General features: G+C 39.3%; 1 protein-coding gene across 7 annotated transcripts in view; it reads left to right on the forward strand.

Moving 5' to 3' along the window:
• Positions 1-23,476, forward strand: part of LOC131448394 (phospholipid-transporting ATPase IH-like) — a 40,587-nt gene that overhangs the window by 5,703 nt on the left and 11,408 nt on the right. For all 7 annotated transcript variants that reach the window (XM_058620806.1, XM_058620815.1, XM_058620833.1 and 4 more), the window contains exons 2-19: positions 9,212-9,334; positions 9,561-9,650; positions 10,596-10,676; positions 11,229-11,336; positions 13,115-13,243; positions 15,643-15,746; positions 17,350-17,400; positions 17,494-17,558; positions 17,646-17,727; positions 17,846-17,996; positions 18,598-18,795; positions 18,878-19,051; positions 19,699-19,865; positions 21,214-21,285; positions 21,860-21,933; positions 22,041-22,144; positions 22,669-22,850; positions 23,171-23,404. In XM_058620806.1, coding sequence (XP_058476789.1) covers positions 9,212-9,334; positions 9,561-9,650; positions 10,596-10,676; positions 11,229-11,336; positions 13,115-13,243; positions 15,643-15,746; positions 17,350-17,400; positions 17,494-17,558; positions 17,646-17,727; positions 17,846-17,996; positions 18,598-18,795; positions 18,878-19,051; positions 19,699-19,865; positions 21,214-21,285; positions 21,860-21,933; positions 22,041-22,144; positions 22,669-22,850; positions 23,171-23,404 — 2,189 coding nt within the window. The remainder of the gene's footprint in view (positions 1-9,211; positions 9,335-9,560; positions 9,651-10,595; positions 10,677-11,228; positions 11,337-13,114; positions 13,244-15,642; positions 15,747-17,349; positions 17,401-17,493; positions 17,559-17,645; positions 17,728-17,845; positions 17,997-18,597; positions 18,796-18,877; positions 19,052-19,698; positions 19,866-21,213; positions 21,286-21,859; positions 21,934-22,040; positions 22,145-22,668; positions 22,851-23,170; positions 23,405-23,476) is intronic.

Genomic DNA, 23,476 nt, shown 5'->3' on the forward strand with positions numbered 1-23,476 from the left:
TGGCCGTGCACACAGTGCTGTTGTATATTTAAGTTTATGAAAGGAAACAGTCATTCGTTCATCGTCCACAGCTTTATCCTCCACATGAGGGTCGCGGGGCCGCTGGTGCTAATCCCAGCTGACATAAGGAGAAAGGCGGGGTGCACACTGGACTGGCGACCTGTCCAATTAGTGTCCAATTAAACTTTGCATGTTTTTGGACTGTGGGAGTAAACTGGGGAGCCCACACATGGGGAGAACATGCAAGCGCTGACCGGGTCGCAAACCTGCTTTTTTTGCTGCAAAGCCAACAGCACTCCTGCGCCAGGAGGCGCCGTTTCCATCATTTCAGAAATCTGGCCCATCATGGGAGACTTTGACCTATCGCAGTGCAGTTCAGAAAGAGAGAGCGCTCCTGTTGGCTAAATTACTAAATTAAGCTTTCTTCATCCTGCCTATGTTTCTGTGATGGTGTGTGTTGTAATGTATACTTAAATTAAAAAAGTTTGTACACAGCGGGCATGTCATATGCACATGCATCATGTCTTCTTCTCTGGTTTTGGTGTAGCAGCGTTGCAGTGCCACGTACAGACCTGGCATATTATGTGCTACAGTGTTTAGAGTTGTTTTGGGCATTTCATGTGGATGAAGACATTTCCTGAAATGATGACTGTTTATGTTTTGTTCCATTTCCGTGTGGATAGGGCCTTATACTGTGATGTGTAATCTGTGTCGCCTGATTAAACTTAATTATTGACTTCACACAGTTCTTTCAAATGTATCCAGATCTGTACTTAATAATGATAAGGAAAGCATATTTTCTGAAGACTTGCGGGGCATTGATTCCTGCTTATGAGCCGGTTTTCTGACTCACAAAAAAGCTGATGAGTTGAGTCTTTCTGGTTCATTTAATAGCTTTTGTAAAGATAGGTATGGTGTCATGTTATTTTGCAGAGCAAAGTTTAAACAGGACATTATTCTGTGAAATATGATAAAGCTGTTCTATAGTTTTTTTTCTCTCTGCTGGCATAATGGTAGCCCTCATGCAATATACAGTAGAGTATATGGTAGATGTGTGCGTGTGTGTGTGTGTGTGTGACCTTGTCAAGACCAGTAGTCCTCATAGAGACCAAAACCTGGTCCTAATGAGAAACAGGTTAAGTTTCAGGCTAAGATTTGAGTTGTGGTTAGATTAAAGTTAGGGTTAGGCTGTAATTACTGTAGTTATGGTTAAGGTTAGGGATTTTGCTTTATTTTGGCTGTCAAAATGAATGGAAGTAGGTGCAGAGTCCTTTAAAAGATAGCAACCTGTGTACTGGACTGTGTGTGTGTGTGCATGTGTGCACTATTGTTCTGATATGTGAGCAGACCCAGGGCAAGGCAGGAAGAGATTTTATTTATAATGAGATCCATCTGTAAAATGACCTGTGTGTGAGTGTGTATATATCAATGTGTTTGAAACTGTGTGTGTCCACCAGAAAAAATAGAAAAAAAACTGAAAAATCACACTGAAATAAGCAAATCACAAAGGCTGCAATTTAATCATTCTATTTTTTTTTTTTAGATGTTATACTGTATGTTTTGTTCCAACCTTAAAATGCAATACATACAGTATAACAGTAAATATTGAACTGAAGCTTTACTTAAAAAGTTAAATGACAAACCAAATTGCAATCGTCTGTATATACAAAATAATAGCAATTAAAACTTTCACTCCGATCTTTCGGCCCTAGTGTCCACAGTCTCCGCTTCCCTTGACATCCTGCAGTAATAAAAGCAGTGGTGGTGTGTAATGATACCTCAGACAGGCCTTGAGAACATATGCAGTCATGCTGTGGATAAGCTGAAGAGAGATGGCTAATGATTACGGTAAAATGCATAACCCCATTACAGGAACATCAGGATGTCATCTTGTTTGTACTTTCATTTAACATCCTCTTGTGATAACATTGTGATTCATATCTATGCCTCACGGCTGCTACGCTGTCACATCCTCCTCTTGATTCTCCCTCATCCTCACCCCCGTTTACATCTTATCTCTAAATGTATAAGCGTCATTCTTTCACTGACCTATCACAACCTCAGCAGATAAAAGAGAAAGGCCGGCGATGTCTCTCTTTGATCAGAAAAGGTGCCAGCAGGTTCAGGAGTGCTGAGGGGCTTTGGAAAGGTTTCTCGCAGCTTTACAGCTATGCCAGTCCGCCGGCTGGTGTTGAAAGGCAGACCGGAGCCTCCTTGATTACGGTTTACCGCATTAGTTACCAACGGTTAAGGGCAGGCTATTCCTGTCCCCTGCCCCCGTGGAGATGGGGCCCTGGCGGAGAGTCAGAGGCTGTAGGTGACAAACACACAGGATGTGTGTTTGGTTTGACGTTTGCCTGCATATACAGTAAAACAGTTGGACATCCACATGCCGCTTCGTAAAAGGGCCTTTTTTTTGTTTTGTTTGTTTCTTTTGCGATTACAGCGGTGAGAGATAAAAGAGTGAAGGGAGAGGAGAAGTAGCACAGCTGGATTAAAGATTTGAGTAACAGTTGGATCACAGCAAGTCAAATGAGAGTAGAAGCTGGGGCAACAACAGAATACATACATAAAAAAAATAATGTCATATTTATCTTTTAACGCTTATATGAGTTATTAGGAATCTAGTGGCTTTTGATATTAGCATCAGCCATTTAGATGCCTGAGGATCACTAGATTTCCCAAATGTTCTTACTTTAGTAATCTACTGCATTCACCTCCTTCAATAATCTATAGTAATAATAATAATAATAATAACAATGATAATAATAATAATAATAATAATAACAATAATACTTTTCCAAAGGGGCATTAAAATAATACCTTATAGCCTTTAAGATGTATCATAATTCTAGAAGCTGCAGCTTAACTGCAGAAACATTAGCTTTTTTTAAGGGTGTTTTTATTTGTGAAGAAATTTCATTTCATTCGTCAGACTTCTTGTACTGACTGATGAAAAAGTGTCCATGGGCATTAATATAGAACATTGTGCATGCACAGTGGAATTGAATGTGACGATCGTAATCAAATATAAGGGTGAAACCAGTGAACATGCACAGCTGTACTTTTCCCTCGCTGTATTTCATTGGTGCCTTCCTTGCTGCTGCTTTTTATGTTCAAAAAAAGGATTTTCCACTGAGGTTGTATGAAGTTGGAAGTCCAAACTGAACTAAAACCAAAAGCACCAAGAAGGAGATCCTGAGGTTTATGTCTAGAGCAGTGATACTGTGCTTCACAGCATGACAGGTTCGGTTTGGTTTCTGTGTGAAACTGTTCCTTTGTGCTAGGAACTTGCAGATATATGCCGACATACTGGTGTTGCTATGACAATTAATGGTTAATGAGTAGCAGTGGAGTGCATGTTGAACAGGTAGCCTCCATCCTTTTTAGCTGATCAAGGCTTTGAGGCTTCTTTTATCTCTGCTAACAATGCTAGCACAGACTTTACATCCTTGACTAATATGTGTTTTTTTCCCCTCTTCTGCTCTTGGCTGAGCTATGTTGAATCATTTTAATGTTGAAACCTTATATTCAGATCAGTAAAACTGATCATATAGCTGCAAACAGGAAAATCCTTAAGTTCTTTCTAATTAAGTGCTAGCCTCTATTTCATAATATTTTAATGGTTGTCCTTTGGTTGTCAATATGTATTTTATTTCCAATCAGAGTTTATAAAAGACCATGTTATTGTGGAATAATTTGACCTTTTGAGTGCATAACAATTGTATCCATTCTTTTCTCAGAGAAAAGTCTAATTTTAATGAAGTTGCATCCAGTTGAAACCAGTGCCATGTAGCTGTTTTACAAAGAGAAGTTCACAGACGACACCTGCTATCAGGCTCTTATTGGACGATAACAGCTGTCAGTCACACAGGTGTCCACTCATATTTGCCATGCTTAATAGTCTCATTTCTTCTAAGTGGAAACAGAATTTACAAAATTGGCATCATGTGCTATTGATGAAAACCCAAAGCTATCAATTGAGACTATTAACTCATCAGGGAAATGAGAAGTGAGAAGTTTGCTCATTTTCCCCATAGACTTCCAGTCAAACTGAGCTATTTGCAACCAGGGGAGTCCCCCCATGGTGGCTATTTAAGATGTTCTTACTTCCTTATTCGCTTCACCAGCAAACCATAAGAGTTTTTTTATATGCAGTCTATGGTTTTCGTGGCTTTCAGACAGTGGAAAATGAAATTTGGTGATATTTAGGCTCACGGTTTGCAAAGTCGTGTTTTAAACTATGTCTACATTTGATTGTTTCTCTCATCTATTCAGTTAACACGAGTAGTAATTCATTAAGGCAAAGTTCAGTCAGGGGAATTCGATCAGTGAGTCAATGAGGGATACCTCCTCCAACAACAGCATAGAGCAGCGCTGAAGGAAAGATGAGACATGACCATTTAATCAGGCCACTTTATGATGCTTTTTATTGCACCCCTGTGGTGGAAAGGAGCATGACGACAGTACGGATAGTACCTTGCACTGCAGGGGTCACTTTTCCACTGAAAAGATTTGCATGTCCATAGTCCTGTTATAGGCTATGGAGCAATGCTTCTGCAAATGTAAGGCATACTAACAGGCCAGGTCAGTGGGCTTTTTAAAGCATGTTTTCAAATCTTAAAATACTAGTCCTGCATCTGTTCTCTCTTGTAAAGTCAGAGTCTAGGACAGGGGTGGCCAATATTTTTTTTCCCGAAGGCCAAAGTGACATAATTAAAGGAAGCGAGCGGCAACAAATAAACGGTATTAAGAAATGGTAATAACAAAAAAGTGTAAAAAAAAAAACATTTTTAGCTGTGACATGTAACATCACTAATAGATTTTCCTTTCCTCTGAATATTTCCAAAATACTAGTTTCACTAGTCAAATGCTATTAATGTGATGGAGTGAAACTGAGGTGTTTGATCTGTGTTTGCAGTAACTTTGTTGAGAGCTCCACAGATCCTGAGCATTGTCTTTTCATATGTCACACCAAATCGGATTCAAATTCACTCCTGATTTAAAAACAACACATTCCAAGGCAACTTTTTTGTGTCAGATGCTGTTTCTCATGTTAGTCCAAATTCTGTCATCACAACTTTGATATGTCACTGGAGCTCAGTCATTGCATTTCCATGCACTGTTTAGTCAAGCTATGGTTATAGCTCAACTACGGCATTAAGGCCTTATCCACAAGGAAACAGAATGAAATGTAAACAATATTTTTCTCATTTTCTGTAGTTAAAATGCAGGTACAAGCCTATTCAACCTAGTCTTGCAATATGCACTCATATAAGTATAAAGTGATTTCTGGTTTAGCTAGTGGCTAGTTGTTAGAATGTTGAGCATCATTCAAGTCTTCCTACCATTCATTAACTTTTAAAACATTACTTTATTTAATCTGACCGCATAAATTAGGATGAACAAAAACCAAACTGTTTTTATTTTAAAGCAAGTATACACAATACAAATATCACAACTTTGATGTGTCACTTGAGCTCAGCCATTACATTTCCAGGGGTTGATACCTGATCAGTGAGGATTCATTTGATCAGATAACTGCAAAACCACAGTGCAATCTCTCTGTGTAGATCTCAATCAATCATCCACTGTCACAAGTAGAATACAGCACATATAGATATTATGTGATGAATGACAGAATCAGCAGAAATATTGATTTAGGAGGAAAATATTTGACGAGGAAGCAGAACATGGACACAGGGTTTACATTATTGTCACAATATTAAAGTCACTATGGATGCATATTTTATTGCAGTATGTGAGATCAGTCTCCTCAGGCTTCATCTATTCATAGCAAAGAAGTCATTCTAATGATTATTGGCATGTGTTTATCGCACCTAGCTGTAGTGGATGTATGTAAATTATTAAAATAATAAACTTCCACAGAGACAGTATATTCATTAGGGTCGGGGCATTTCAGCTGATATTTTTATTCATTCAGTTATGTATCTTTTTTAATATAATTGTGAATGTTTATATTCACAATTATATGCAATCACACAAATAACCAAATATTCATGTCCGTCCCTAATATTCATGTATGTTGGGATTCATCATACCAGACAGATTATAGTGATTTCTAGAAAAGAGCAGGAACCCCTTTTTTCTGCTGAAAGGCTAAATGACACAATATTAAAATAATCTAAACCATGCAGGCCTCTAGATCTACTGACTCAGGTCAGATATGATCAAGCACCATTTAGCTGTTATGCCAAATGGGAAAAACATTTTTTTTACTCGTAATATTATGATGGAGCTTTTTTAAAACACTTTTTAGTCTTTTACCGCATTGTAAATGATTTTTATCATCACATTGTATGCTCTTTTTAGTCTAAGTTATTGTTTTGTTTCACTCATCCAGTTAAAATGTTGAATTTTTAATCACTTTAACTTAAATTACAATTTCTTACTGTTTTATTTTGTTTCCCTGGAAATAACCCATCTCACAAATGAGCTTGAGATGTTTGAATTTGTATAATATGGGGCAAAATCATTGATATTTCTTTGCTTAAAAGGCAGAGAGTGAAACTACATTATACCAGTAATATTATCAAGGCACATTTTGTTTTGTTTTTTTGTGTTATTATTTTATGCAGTCTCTGCCTTCTTTGACATTTTGATATTTTCCACCACTATGTTCACATCATTCTATTATCCTCCTTCAATGTCCTTCTCTTTTCCTCCAATTCTTCTCATATCCCTGCACTCTCTGGGCCATGATGCCCCCCTTAATGTTTTGGAGTCGTCTGACACTGTTGGCTCTGTGTCTATTTTTATCCCACCTCTAAGTGCCTGTTGATTGCAGTAGATAAGTTTAGATATGTGACTCTTGACTTTTCCACCGCCAGCAATTTGCCATTTATTTTTATTGCTGAGAAGTTACACTGGCCTTGATTTGATCTTGTGCCCAAAGTTACACTTTATAATTTATGCATCTGAATCTGCAAGGTCACTGAGAGGACATGGGACAGGATTGTTGTGTTAAATTTACATTATGTGGTATCTGAACACATAAACATTTTTAGTCATTGGCAGTGATGAGCTGCACCTCTGCCAAAAACATTGAGCACTTGAAAAGCAGTGAAGCACCACTTTGACCAAGGTGCTTGCTCCAGAACTTTTCTGCTAATGGTCAACACTTCTCCTCTGAGCTGTGTCAGGGAGGCTGCTTTGCCAAGAGCTTCACTCCGCACACTCAGGCCAAGATATAAAGAGCCATGAAGGAAGCCAGATGAATCCACCAGCATCCACCATGTTCTGGCTTCTGTTTTTGTTTTTTTTGAAGAGCTCTTATTTAATGAAGGACAACTTAGAAACGCATGTACATGCTGTGATGAACTAATACTCTATGCGTGTCCTGGGGAGCTACTGAGATGCAATAGAGATGAGAGATGAACTGATGATGATGATGATGATGTATTTATGATTCTGTATCAATACGGTGGATGAACAGAGTTGAGTTGTTTTTGACGTGTGCAGACAATTAGGTAATGATGGAGCAGCAGAGTGCAAACTGGAGAAAAATCATACTGCAATTATTCTGACAGATATTCCAATTGATGTGCAATTCATAATTGGTACAACTGGTATTTTCACAAATCTGTCAGGAAAACAATTTTTTTTACTCATCTGAAGAGCAAGCTTTTGGGCTAATGAATTCCTGCAGCGCTACAGAATTTCACCATAATGCTGTTTTGTCACACAATTTATCTTTATCAAATAATTGCGGTGTCTTTTGACTTATTGTGATTTTGATTAGTTGGGGATTAGTTGTGCAGCTGTAGGGAAGACTGCAGATAGGTCTCGCTTAAAAAACTGAAAAGACAAATGACAAATCCACACTTGTGTGACTCAAAGATGATCCCACAAACACTGCACCCACTCAACAAACACTCACTCCCCCTTTAGGCCACCAGTCATTGAAGTCGTGTGACACCCTGTTTCACTTCACTTAGGCCTCAAAGATGATAATTATTTTGAAAGGGATTAATTTGTAATAAGCTTTATTTACAAATGCTTCACATTTATTTTATTGGTGAGGAATTAAACGTGTTGTTTTGTCTCCTGCCACTAATTCCCCTGCTCTAACTCTGTATTATCTGAACATATAAAGTGTTGATTACACACAGTTAAAAGGTCAGGATCATCAATCTACACTACAGACCCTGTATACTCATACTGCAGCATCTATATGTTGTATGCAGAAGTGTAGTGTACTGTAATGAATAGTATTTCAATAACTGGTTTTGTCTAACTGGCCATCCATAACACAGAGATTATCAGGTTACCATGGTCTAAATCAGAAAACCAAACAAATCCTCACATGTAAGAGCCAGAAACTAGTAAATGTTTTTGACATTTGATTTGATGTAAATAGTTTGTATTTTTGTAGTGCTTTGTTTGCCATTCACACACTCACTGAACACTCATACAGTACATCTACGTGCATTTTCTATCACACATCTTTCATACCCATTCATACATTGTCAGCACGGCTGTCAAAAGCAAAGACCGTAGAGCTCTTTCAGTGGAGCCGAACCCACAACCTATAAGTTGAAAAACAACTCGCTCTACCACTGATCCACTGTTACCCCCCTGTGTGTGTTTCTTTCTTTGAGGGACTACTTTATAACCCACTATTTTAATGTGTGCGTTTTTTTTTTTTTTAAATCAATAAAACAAGCTTTCGTTTGAGTACGAGAATATTTTCAGGTTTCCCATTTAACAAAGAAAGCATTAAAACTGAGTCATTTTGATTTGTTTTATGGACAAAACATCTAATAAATTAATCCAGAGAAATCAACAGATGAATAAATTCTGAAAACAATCGTTGGTTGCAGCCCTAATGGGGACCCACTTCACAATATACAGTTGGAAATTTGCGAATACTAAAAACATTAACCACCTTTGTGTAATGTTATTTTTGAATTAATAAACCAGCCATTTCCAAGAGATGTATGCTCAATAAATTAATTGCAACTTGATTTTATGCATGTTAATTAAAATACTGTATGTTCACATAAATCCTAAATTAAATAAGAAATTATTCATATAACAATTACAATGCTTTGCAATAATTGACAACAAAAGCAAGTATATAATAATATACATAATTGAATTGTAAGCGAACTCCATGTGATTCATCCTCTTTTTATCTCCTCTATCGGTATTGCTATTTATATCTGTATATGATCTCTGTCTCCATCAGTGTGTGGGGGAGGAGATCTGGGTGGACAGTCGGACTGTGTACATCGGACATAAAGAACCACCTCCGGGAGCTGAGGCCTACATCCCTCAGCGTTTCCCCGACAACCGCATTGTCTCCTCCAAGGTGAGCGAGCCACAGCCCTTGAGTCGGTGCCATAACACCGTTCATCATCGTGCTGTTCTCTTCCCTTTGTTTCATGTTCAGACAACCATGTAATCCCAGTTGTGGTCGCATTTTCTCCTGTTCGACAAGCTGTTCGTCACCATTTGTCCTGTCAGATGAACGACCATGGTTTTCCTCTCTGTTTGTATGTGCATGATGGTAATGCAGCTGTCACTCTGACCCACAGTACACCTTCTGGAACTTCATTCCCAAGAACCTGTTTGAGCAGTTCAGAAGAATCGCTAACTTCTACTTCTTGGTCATATTTCTGGTCCAGGTAAGATTTTCTTGGAAAATGATGAACTGTGGTCATTTTTTCCAGTCAACAGCAAAGATCTTCACCTCTTTTGTGTTGAAAGAAATAACAGCCGACTGATTTCTCTTAATTTGAGAAAGTCTAAGTTCATTTTTTTTCCTCATTTGTTATTATTTTTATGATTATTTACATTTTACAATTTTCACAGATTAAATGCTGTATTTTTAAGATATTTTTTACTCTATAATGTGTGTTGACATCATGCTCTGTATCTTAAACTGAACTTTTTCTTCTATTATTTTCATTATGATTATTTATTGATTGATTATTCCATGTTTTGGTCCATAAAATGTTAAAAACATTTCTTTGTGTTGTACAGCAAATAAACCACAAAAGATGTCCACATTTAAGAAGCTGAAAAATCAGAGAGCTTTTTATAATTGTGAAGAAAAAAAATTGATTATCAAAATAGTTGATGATTCCTTTGGTAATCGATCAGTAATGAATTAGTTGATCAGTGGCTGCAGCCTTAATGTTATTGCACCAAATGTTAAAGTCTTCGTACAAAGGACCAAGTCATTATAGAAGAGGAAGAAAAGAAAATACCAGTTTAACAAAATGCAGTGCAATGTCACTGGTCTTTGTGTGCAGCATGTTTTAACAGTAACACATGAAATACTGCATCCTCTTAATGGGACAGACTTGGCATGACACTGCAACAGTGTTGGTTCTTTTCTTTCTTCGGTTAAAAATATCCCCCTTTGTTGTATTGCTCTCCTTTGAAGTGCATATGTAATTCATAAAACAAGGTTTGATGAGTGGGATACTTAATGTTTGTTCGATGGATGCTTGATTCCTTATTACAGAAGCTTTTCCCTGCTGCACTTCCTTACTCAGCATTGCATTTCTTGGCATCCTCTCTGCCCCCAACCCCCACCCATGCACTGCTCCTCCTCTCCTTTGCAGCTTATCATCGACACCCCCACCAGTCCAGTCACCAGCGGCCTGCCCCTCTTCTTTGTTATCACTGTCACCGCCATAAAACAGGTAGGGCACACACAGACATGCTCGCGTTTCCAGGAAATATTGCCTGCGTCTCTGCCTTTCCCACCCTAAAATACACACACCAGTCAGCATTCCTCCCCCAGTGAAAGGACATGCCATTGAGTATGTCTGGTGATGTGAGAAATATGATAATGAATGGTCTCCTCTGTTAATCACTCTCGCTGAGTATCCCATGCCCCTGGGAGATGCATCCTCTGCTGGTACTGAAAGATGGGGTACTATCAGTGATAGATGAATCTGTTCTGGATATGGAAGCCTGAACTTTACAGGGACATAAATCTAAAACATGACATGTTTGCTAGAAATCCAGAAAAGAGGTCACTAAGCTCAGGGAGCACAGCACTAATTAATTACCGAGTATAACTCTCACCTCTTCCCCTCTCCTTTGCTTAATATCATGCTATGTTCTGGCCCTGATTCTCTGTACACAATAATCTATAGTCTCTGTTTCGACCCTGCCAGCAAGCGCACCGTCTCTCTCCGTTTCCTGCCTTAATCTGGTTCTCTCCTCTGTTCTCTCCCGGCATCTCTCAGGGCTATGAGGACTGGCTCAGACACAAAGCAGACTGCTCTGTAAACGAATGTCTGGTGGATGTGGTGCAGCAGGGGAAGGTGGTGAGGACACAGAGTCACAAGCTACGGGTAAGAATGGCCTCATTAGAGCAGCGCAGCACCTGAGGCCACTAAAGTGACACTAGTTTAGTGCTGTGCAGCTCGCTTTTTCTATATCTGTCGCTCTCACTCCACCCCTCTCCTCTTCTTTGCTGTCCTCTCTCCAGCTTTGTTTCCTTTCGCTTGCTCTCTCTTGTCTTTCCTTCCAATTAATGAGTGTGAAGCTGTAGTAGAGAAACAATCGCTGCCCCCCGGCACACCGTGCAAGAGTCTCCCCTGGGAATGAACATGACTGATATGTATTTCATGAGTATGAATATTCCTGTCGTCATCCTCTTATGTCGCTCTCTTGTAACAGCACGTCACAGTTTGGTAGTGCGGCTCGTCCAATTCCTGGATATGATCTGTAATCACTTGGATTTTTACTGTATCGTAATTACTTTTTTCATACCTTTTCACCAATATTCTGTTGATTGTTTTGGTGGTTCCAAGGGATTGAATCATGACTTGAATATTACAATCTCAGATGACATTGACTGCTCTGTTAACAAGGAATCCTCTAAGTCCAAGTTTTGTTTGCCGGGTTATGAACCAATACATATCTTGTTCCTCTGCTGTTGCATTTCTGACAGTAGAGTTGCTCAGAGCATGTTCATTTGCCTCTTTAAACTGAAATCTGGGACTTTTAGTATTAAAATATGCTAACAGTTGTCAGGTGTTGTCGCATCAACTCAAAAAGAAGATCCCCTTAGAGAAGGGGTCCACATATAGTGGCTCATGGTTCTTTCTTACCCATTGGTCCTTCAGGTCTGTCTTCATGGAACTATTCATGGAAAACTATTCTAGTGTTTATTGAAAGTCTTCTATGCATGATTTGTTAGTCGCTGTTCTTAAGGCCTTTCAACGAGCGGAGAGAGAGAAACCAGCACTGGTTCGAGAGACCTCTTAACTGAATGAAGAAAGCAAGAGCATATTTCAGTTTTTTTAAAAAAATATTCGTTCATGTAGCTCTAATGTAGCGTCCTTTGAATGTCAAGATCTCTGTAGAAAAGCCAGAAGAGTTTCACTGAGCTTGCTTTTTGCTCTCTCATATTGTCCCACAGTGAATAAAAAACAAAGGTGTCAGAGACTGTATAATGTCAATGTCTAGCTCAGCAACTCCTATATAGACGTGTCGTGTAATTTCACTCTTGTTTCACCATTGTGTCAAGACGGTATTTAATGGGTGCAGGTTCGAGTCGTTTCTGCTGCGTCTGCTGCTCCTGTCGAGCGTGCAGGATGTTGTGTGTCGACTTAGAATGAGGCTTCGATCCAGCTACACAGCCTTAAAGGTTACATAGTATTAGCCTGTGTTACCACAGCAAATTATTTCACTGATTTTCATTGGTCAGCAGCAAACATTCAGCGTCTCTCCTGTCTTTTTTTCTTTCTCTTTGTGTGTCATTTCTCTCATTATGTCTCTCCTTTCTACCCATTCGTCCATCTGTCTCTCCATCGTTTGCTAGTTTCTCACTTCCGCAGATCAAACAAGAGAGGATTAGAGTGTGCATTGGGAGCAGGAATAATGATGAATATATTAATCATGCAAAATCAGAGAGCGTGTTTCATGTGTATGGTCACCGTGGTGATGGGATTTATCAGAGCTTAAGCTGCTGCACTCGCATTAACTGTTATGCAACTTCTTAATCCTTAGAAAAAAATGCAGATGTCTGTATGTCTTTTTCTCTCTGTTTTTATGTGAACTTCTCGTCAAAAATACACATCATTTATTTATGAGCCATGTGATGTGCCTGTGCTGATTTTGTTAGGTCGGGGACATCGTTATAGTGAGGGAGGACGAGATTTTCCCCTGTGACCTCATCCTACTCTCCTCCAGCCGCCACGATGGGACCTGCTATGTCACCACCACCAGCCTGGATGGGGAGTCGAGTCATAAGGTGCAAAGAGTCAATGTTTGTTTTTCCCTTGACTTCAGATAACTATAAATAAACAATGTATTAAATAAGCATGGTCCATTTAAAAGTCAAAGAAAATACTTTCAGCAGTCATATTAAAGCCCTCAAATCTCATGACAGAAGATTATAATAGATGTATTGTCATACAATGTTTATAATACCCGTTTTTATCAATTTTAAAGGTACAGTGTTTAAAATGTAACATTTATTGATGAATTTGCACTGTGAATCTTCGCAGCCTTCAGTTAGCATCAAAACTAATAAGATGTTCCATTTGTCCACTGTGGGCTATTGTAAAAAAACATGATGGTCCAAAATGGTGGCCTCTGTGGAGCTAACCTGGCTCCTGATGTAAATGTAAAAGGCTCATTCTGGGGTAATAAAAAAAACAACAATTCATACAATCAGGTGATTGTGCACTTTATCTTCAATATCTGCCAAATTAAAAAAAGGTTTAACCTACATGTCACATACTGGACATGAAACAAAAATAAAACAACACTGTAGCTAGACATAATAATATAAATATATACAGTATTATTTCTTCTATTTTGGGACCCCCCTCAAAAAACAATATGGCGTACGTCAAGATAATAAACTTCAAAAATGCTGTACAACCATTTCACCAAAACACAGTGCATTTTAATTATAATCACTTATGTCAGTGTTTTGTATCTTACCCTTGTATAGTTTGAAATTGTTCAAGTACTTAATTTCAAAAATGTAAAAATATCAAATTACATATAGCACAAGCCCAGTTACAAAGTGATCCAAGATAACTAATCAAATAAAAATACACAGTATATATATTTTTATTTTATTATATATATATATATATATATAAATATATATATACACACACAAACATATATATGTATATATATATACATATACATATATGTATATATATATATATATATATAAATGCATTTTTTTGATATATATACATATACATATATATGTGTATATATACAAATGCTTTTTTTGAAAGCATTTCCTGATTAAAAAACATATATATATATATATATGTATATATATATATAAAAACATATATTTATATATATATATTTATGTTTTTTAATCAGGAAATGCTTTCAAAAAAACATGTTTAAAGGAAGGAATATAAAGAGGATACTGTCAGCATTAGTTTCTTAGAGAGCTTTGTGGCTTTGTGTCCTTTAGTTTTCAGACTGTTTTTGTTGAGGATTTAAAAAAATATCCAAAATATAATAACAAAGAGCTGGACCATGAAGGACCTCACAGGTAGTAAATACAATTGTAATTCAGGATTAAACACAGCATGTTAAAGGGCGTTCAAGGTCCTCAATCTTGCTAATATCCTAATGCTGTGCTTACTCATCTAGAGATGAAATGTTCAGTCATTTATTATTAATGATCATAATTATGGATAATTAATCAGCAACATTTGATGATCCATTAATACTTTAGGTCCTTTTGTTTGGTTTTGGACTGTTGTTCCAAAAAAAGATGCAGTTTGAAGATATATTTATCAAAATGTTAAAAATAATCATTATTGTATTTACAAGTGGTTTCTGGTAAAAAAAAAAAAAAAAGAATACAGACTGGGAAATCAGCATAAAATGAAAGAAGACAATTCAAAAAGACGTGCCCCCTACATCCAACTGAATGGTAAAACAGAATTAAGGAAATGAGAACACATCAAGCAGCACTGAGGCCTTATCTTACAGATATTAAAATAGGAACCAATACATTTTGCAAATATAGAACATACACTAATAATGTAAATCATTGAATTAAATGTTAAAATGAATCAATAAAAATACATTCAATATCACCTTTTACGTTTTAGACATTTATATAAAACCCATATATATTATGCATTATTAATACAAATAGGATAAAACACTGTTGGAATGAATAAAAAATAAATAGTATAGGGTAAATAGTAGTATTAATCGATTGACAGTCATTTCCAGATTGGTTAAGTTGAAAATATAATATTTGCAGCTTCAAATGTACAAATGCACAAGATGCAGTTTCACACGTCACGTTCCCCATGTTCACTTCTTTGATGTTCGTTGATGTCACTTACATGACTACGCGCATGGCTGAGCATTGACACACACACACACACACACACACACACACATACATTTCAGTGTAGGATAGTGCTCCACCCATCCCCCTCATAAATGCCCTCAGGGTGACCTCCTGCTGTGCTCACCTTCCCAGCATGCTGTCCTCTGCTGACCTGGGGAGTGCTCCATCTGACAGCTTTTCTCCGAAGCTCTCCATGATGGGGAATCAAATGAACCCTGCTCTCATTAGTGACTGTGGATGACATTTGTCCCTGTTGTCTTCTGCCTTCCCCTTCCCCTTCCTCCTCCTTTGTACCTCAGACTTATTACGCCGTACCAGATACCATGGCCTTTAGAACGGAGCAGGAGGTGAATTTGTTACATGCCACCATTGAATGTGAACAACCGCAGCCTGACCTCTACAAGTGAGTCTGACACACACGCACACACACACACACATTAACTGATCTCAGGCCGGGTCCTCACTGAATACGTGTGTGACAAATCTGCGGTGTGAAACATGTTCCATTTCTTCTCTGCAAAGGGGCCACATGAACTGCACCTTAGTTTTTGGAATTAGTAGTTTTGTCCATTTCTTATGCAAGCTGCACACATTTCACACGGAAATGCTTTTATCCAAAGCGACTTACAAAAGGGGAATAAGCTACACAGAAGAAGCCTTGGAAAGAAATCCACTAGATAGGAACAGTGGACTGACAGGGTGAGAATGCAGAAATGGATCCATGTGCAGAAGCACATAGTGCAGGGGAGGGGGTAAGGTAAGTGCTAGGACAGAAGGTGCTTTTGGAAGAGCTGGGTCTTCAAGAGCTTCTTGAAGATAGACAGCAAGGCCCCTGTTCTGGTAGCGCTCGGTAGGTCATTCCACCAGCATAGAACGACACACAAAAAGAGTCTGGATTGTCTTGTGCAGGGCGTTGGCACCGCCAGACGACAAGTCGAGGGGAAACATCTAAGTAGGTGGGAGCAGACCCATGGAGCAATTTGTAGGCTAGCACCATTTGAATTTGATGCAGGCGGCTAAGGGTAGCCAGTAGAGCTTACTGAACAGAGAGGTGAGATGTGTGTCCTTTTTAGACCAGACGTGCCACCACGTTCTGGACCATCTGTAGTGGTTTCTCAGCACGGGTCGGGAGGCCTGTTAGCAGGGCGTTGCAGTAGTCAAGGTGGGAGATGACCAAATCCTGTACTAGGAGGTGGGTAGCCCATTGGGTTAGGTACAGCCTGATTTTTCTTTTACTGAGTAGTGCAAAGCGATATGACCGTGTGACAGAGGCAACATGATCTGTAAAGGTCAACTGGTCATCAATCATGACACCCAAGTTTCTTGGAAGGAGCCAGAGATAGGGAGTCGATATTAATGCAGATGTTATGATCGTTGGCCTGGCTGGGAAGACCAGCAGTTCAGTTTTGGAGGTGATGGGCTTTCATCCATGCAGATATGTCGGAGAGACAATCTGAGATTCAGGCGTGAGGTCGCCAGGTGGGAATGACAGATACAGCTGCGTATCATCAGCATAGCAGTGATATGAGAAGCCATGTGAGCGGATGATCTGGCCCAGCGAGGTGGTGTGCATGGCAAAGAAGAGAGGCCCCAGCACCGAGCCTTGGGGCACCCCTGTGGCAAGGCTGTGTGGTACAGATGTGTGACCTAGCCAGGCCACACTGAATGACTGCCCAGTGAGGTAGGATTCGAAAATGTTATTTTCCTGCAGTCTTTTTAAAATAAGTTAAATAAATAAACTCTGTTGCTGTTTCAAAAGTAAAAGCAATGTGCCATTTCAGTTGTGTACAGAGTAAGAAGGTTATTGTTTATGATTTTCATAAGCACACTCTATGTAAAACATAGTAGCAGTTCTGCACACACTTGCTGTGTGAACTTCAGAGATACACACCGCACACGCATCCAGTGTGGACCTGGCCTTACACACATACTGTACTGCCATCTTGTACATATTAATCTTCCTTTATTCATCCGTCTTGATTTGAGTTGGCTGTAACCTTTTCCAGATTTGTGGGACGCATCAATATTTACAAGGACAGAGAAGAGCCTGTGGCCAGGTAAGCACTTAAAATAATAACTGTTTTGAAAATGTAATATCTTTTAGTGGTGTATTGAAATAGACACAGCCAATCATTGTTTCATTCCTGCAGACCACTTGGCGCTGAGAACTTACTCCTCAGAGGAGCCACACTGAAGAACACACAACATATTTATGGTAATGTCAGACAGATTCATGCTGCTTAGCAATGAAACAAAAGGCTGTTTTTGTCTTGGTAACCCGGAGGTTTCTCTCTCTCTTCAGCTGTTGCAGTCTTCACAGGCATGGAGACAAAGATGGCACTTAATTACCAGTCTAAATCTCAAAAGCGCTCTGCAGTAGAGAAGTATGATTAATGTTCAGACTCCATTCACTGCGTAATGTAGAGTCGCTCTTTGTAAAGTGGTTTGTTTCCTGAGCTGTGATTGTGACCATGACTTTACTCTGTTTCTCTCTCTCTGCAGGTCCATGAATGCCTTTCTGATAGTGTATCTCTGCATCTTGATCAGTAAAGCTGTGATCAACACTGTCCTGAAATACGCCTGGCAGTGGTCTCCTGACCGAGATGAGCCCTGGTACAACCACAGAACTGAGCACGAGCGTCAGCGGCACATGGTCTGTACATACACCTCAACTTTTAAAGAAACAAATATTAAGGGGGTAGTTCATCAAGGTTTTATAGGTGAGCTTTCTGGGTCCACAAAATGTGAGGTTTTAGGGTGAGAGCAAAATTCAATCAATTTGAAGTAAATAGTGCATTTTTATTATGTGTTATCATGTAAGTTTTTGAAAGCCTCGTTGTCAAAATGGTGTCATTGACACCATATATTTTGCCTAAATGTTAAGTCTCCTAGCACGAAGAGCATGAGACGAGATCAGCAAGAATTTGAAATGGCTGCACACCTACACTATGTTCACATGCAACCCGAATTTGCAATGCACACACCAGAGGGAGAATACACAATGTACTGTTATGTACATTGCAGTCTCCAGTTCTATGTAAATGTAGGTGTGTAGCAATAGTACTTGCAAATTCTTGCTGATCTCATCTTGCTCTTGCTTTGTGTGTGACACCTTAAACGTGGCTCCTAGTACTGCACCGTGGCAGTGACTACGCAAGGATTGAAAAGTCCTTTTTTATGGTCAGCCATCCCTTTCAAAGTTTCAAGTTTTCAAATTTCCAGCTAATTCATACATATTCTTTTTCTTCCTCCAGGTCATCCGAGCTTTCACTGATTTCCTCGCCTTCATGGTCTTATTTAATTACATCATCCCAGTGTCGATGTACGTGACGGTGGAGATGCAGAAATTCCTCGGCTCCTATTTCATCACCTGGGATGAGGAGATGTTTGATGAAGAGCTGGGTGAGGGAGCTCAGGTCAACACGTCCGACCTGAACGAAGAGCTGGGACAGGTTCGTGGACACATCCATGCTCACATTAACAAAATGCCAACTTTGTGTAGCAGTGTCCTCACTTGTCCGTCCTCTCTCTCAGGTGGAGTATGTGTTCACCGATAAGACTGGCACTCTGACTGAGAACAACATGGAGTTTATTGAATGCTGTGTTGACGGGAACGTCTACATCCCACATGTTATCTGCAACGGGCAAATCCTCAGCGCTGCTTCCAGTATAGACATGATTGATTCCTCACCTGGAGGATACAGGAGAGTAAGTTGGTTTGTCTTTACGGAATATATCCAGCCTGAATTCAAACCTGGCTACTGAACTCAGTCACTTTCAGCCAGATTTCCAAGTATTTATTTTGCTGTCATTTTGCTTTTTAACTATTTTTTTAACTTCTGAGAAGAAAAAGTCCACTCGTGATGACCCATGCATTCATTCATCGTCTACTACTTCTGCTGGTGGTACACCCTGGGCAGGTCACCAGTTCATCACAGGGCCAAGATATAGAGATAAACAACATTCACTCACACACTCACCAATTTACAGTGTTCAACAGACCTCAGCATGTTTTGGACATGTGGGAGGAAACTGGAGAACCCAGAGAAAATCCACGCACACACAGGGAGAACATGCAAACTCCACACAGAAAGGTGTGGGTCATGAACCAGCAACCTTCTTGCTGTGATGTCACTGCCAAACCTTAAATCAACAGAACATTTTAGAAAAGGTTAATGGATATACTGCTTTACTGCTTTACTGCTTTGTATTTTGGGAAAAGTGGTTCAAATACCAAAGAAATGGCCAATAGCTCAGAAATGTCATGCTCAAAATGACATGAAACTTGGGGAAAGGGGAAAACTTACATAAATATACCTGAAGTAATGCCAGCACTGGTTTGTCTGTGTCTGTAGGAACACGAGGATCTGTTTTTCCGGGCTCTGTGTCTGTGTCACACGGTCCAGGTGAAGGAGGAAGAGACAGTGGACGGCATCAAGAGAGGCATCCATCAGGGTAGACCCACATCCTTCTACATCTCTTCATCACCTGATGAAGTGGCTTTAGTGGAAGGAATGAAGAGGTGAACACACTGAAACAGTCAAGTCTTACTCACTTCATCCTCACTTTTAGCAAGTGTCACAAGTAATGGCAGGTTGAGGCCAGGAGAGTGATTTAGCATAAGTGTTCAGCTGTAAATGTCCAAATATTATGGATGAATTTATAGAAAAGCTCCATACAGTTAAAGAAATACAGACATGGACACTGGACATCACCATTAAAGCTGATTTCTAGTATTGAAGGAAGTGGCTGTATTGTATACCTTACCAAGGTGTATAAACTAAAATGTGATGTTATTTAGACCAGCAAAGGATAAATAAAGATCCAGGAATATTAATACAAACAGCAAACAGGTGAGTCTCATTCGGGTGGCACCACAGCCAAATTGCTAAAATATAAAATGAAAGGTTGCTATAAATGATCCTCAGAACCCATGAGTGCATTTTTGATTTTTTCTTTCACGAATTAAGAAGAGCACCATGTCTTTTAACCAGGCAGACTGAGAGGGTATGATAGGAGATTTCCAAAAAGAGTGAGGACAATAATATCCCTTTCCAAAATGACCAAAGCTGCTGCAGCCTTACTGAATTAATGATCGATAAGTGTGTGTGGGTTACTACTACTTTTTTTTTCTGTAGGGTTTAGTGGCACCTTAATGTTGCATTACTGTCATCTTTTGGAATTAGAAAACTACATCGTCTAATCTGTTCTATGCGTTTTTAGTGTCTGGGTTCCTCTGCATTACCAACTCATTCTGGAGCTTTGTCTGGATGATGGGGTTCAGAGTTTATGTCAGAGTCGACAAAGGCCAGTTGGACCTACTTCTCCCAAAGCCCAAGAATCAAAAGACACACTGAGAGCATTCACTGCATTCATGTTGCCTCTGACGCGCGACTCCATTGAAAAGAACATATGTTAATGACGCAGTGTGTTATTTCATTTTAACTTCCGTGTAACGGAAGAAATATCCAGTGCACTGAACATCCTGATTCATCTCGTGCTGAGTCTCGACTGTCATAGAAATGTTAAAGAAAAAAGTTGGTCCTGGGCCGGCTCAGCATTTTCTACAAAAACCTTTTGGTATTGCCAGTTTTTGCCCAGAGAGGAATGATGAGTGATATATTTTCAAACCATGAGACATTTTATAGAGTTGTATAATGCAACCATATATTATTCTTAACTGCACTGTGCAGTTTTTTTTAGGGTCTGATTATTTAAAATTTTTTAACTTGGTTGTATTGATCTGTCCTGATCAGCACACTCACTCAACTACAGACTGTTATTTTTATTTTATTTTATTTTTTATGCAGTATTATTTTTCTCTCTCAGAGTTTAACCAATCAATGTTTTCCTCTCACTCTTGTTGCCAGGCTGGGTTACACCTATCTGAGACTGAAAGACAACTACATGGAGATCCTCAACAAAGACGATGAAATTGAAAGGTTGGTTCGCTGACAGTCCATTGTGGTTCACCACAGGAAATAAAACGGGAGCAAGTCAGTCGTGGGCAGTTCAGCTTTGTACATCAGCTGCCTGGAGGGATTGAGTTCCTAAAAAACTGCAGCCACAAAAGAGTTGTGGTTTTTTTCCGGAAACTGCTCAGTCAGATCAAAATGCTCTGGCTGATTGAAAGGCAGCAAGATTCCATTAGAGAGTGTTTAGCGTGGAAAGTGAGGAAAGGTTTTTAATCCATATGAAGTGTTCATACTCTCCTCTCCATCGCGCTCTGCAGTGGCCTGTCGATAGTGAGTTATTTTAAGGAAGCAGGGGGCTGCGGTGGTGTGTGTGTGTGTGTGTGTGTAACCATCAATGTGAAGCTGCAATAGGAAGACAAAAGGTTCTACATTATTCTCTGGCTTGCCTTTTTTAACACTTTATAGGGAATCTGAAGCTTGTATGGCTGTATACAAACGTGCTGGTCTTTCTCAAATATGCTCGATAAAAGACGTTATTAGCTGTAAAGTAGAATATAAAACACAGAGAACCCTGTCATTGCTAATACCAGCTCTCCATCAGATTTCAGCTGCTCCATGTGTTGAACTTTGACTCTGTCAGAAGGAGAATGAGCGTCATAGTCAAAGCCAGCTCAGGTAAGATGTCTAACAGAATTTTTATAAATCCAGTATTGGACACTCTACTGGTTCTGTTGTTTGTTTAAAAAAGTGATTGAATTGTTTTTGTGTTTGTGGGGTCTCAGGAGAATACCTGCTGTTCTGTAAGGGTGCAGATTCATCAATTTTTCCTCGAGTGGTGTCTGGGAAGGTGGAACAAGTAAAAGCGCGAGTAGAGCAGAATGCTGTAGTAAGTATGAAGATACATCAGACCAGTTTGGGCACAAATATAATTCAGGTTTCTACCTCATGAAATGTATAGAAATACATTTAGCCATATTTTACAGCTGATATTGTGTTTGCTTCATAGTGTAATGTGTAATGAAACATGATACATCACTGAAAAAATTAAAATTATGATCCCATGAACAGAAATGTCATATAATTTGATAACTTTAATTTGAAAGAACTTTTCAGAGTATTTTTAATGCAAGGACAACAAATTAGAAATATGAATTACCATTACTTAAACTAATAACCGTGACCCCTGGGTCAGACATTATGCATAGCACACATTCTAAATTGTAAAGCCCACAAACAGAACATCATTATATTATTAAACTACTCTGTTAATGATTTGATAATTGCATTTCAAATAGTGATTTCGATTTAAATTCATTTAAAGACAGGTTCTTTTTTCTTTTTTTTTTTTTATAAAATGTCCCTTATTCAAGAAAATAAATTTTTCTACTACAATTCATCTCTCTCTACCAGGAGGGGCTGCGGACTCTCTGCGTCGCCTATCGGAAGCTGTCAGAATCAGAATATGAAGAGGCTTGTCATCACCTGACTGAAGCCAAGCTGGCCCTGCAGGACAGGGAGCAGAGGCTGGCGCAGGCCTATGACTTCATCGAGAGGGACTTTGTGCTTCTGGGCGCCACAGCAGTGGAGGACAGGTTGGTTACTGTAAAGAGAAAGAGAAAAGCAGAAGCAAGAAGTATTTTCATGACTCATTTGTTCATCGTTCATTAGTACAGTGAAAGATTCCTTTTATCTATCACTATGCCATGAAACTAAAATGTTGTTGTCCTCTGAAAAGGTAAAGAATCACTATTGATCCAGACTGATTGACAGTTTAACTCCCCAATAGATAAACGGATGATGAGCATGGAGAGCAGTGGCCGTGCATTGATAGGTTGTCACCAGTTAGTAATTGATGGATACTTTAACCTATGTGTCAAGAGGCTGAATCTCTGATTGACTTATTGATCTACAGGCTCCAGGAGAAAGCTGCAGATACCATCGAGTCCCTGCACAAGGCTGGCATGAAAGTCTGGGTCCTGACGGGAGACAAGATGGAGACGGCGGCGGCTACCTGCTACGCTAGCAAACTGTTCCGACGAAGCACTCAGATCCTGGAGCTGACCAAGAAACGCACAAAGGAGCAGAGTCTCCACGATGTTCTGTTCGAACTAAACAGGACTGTTCTCAGACAACGCTCCGTTTCTGGGTATGAGACCTTTTCTCGTGTGAATCTGCAGCATTTAATCCCGACACATGGTCAACGCTGTGAATCCAATTA

The sequence above is a fragment of the Solea solea genome, chromosome 2 (assembly GCF_958295425.1).
Source record: "Solea solea chromosome 2, fSolSol10.1, whole genome shotgun sequence".
Lineage (NCBI taxonomy): Eukaryota > Metazoa > Chordata > Actinopteri > Pleuronectiformes > Soleidae > Solea > Solea solea.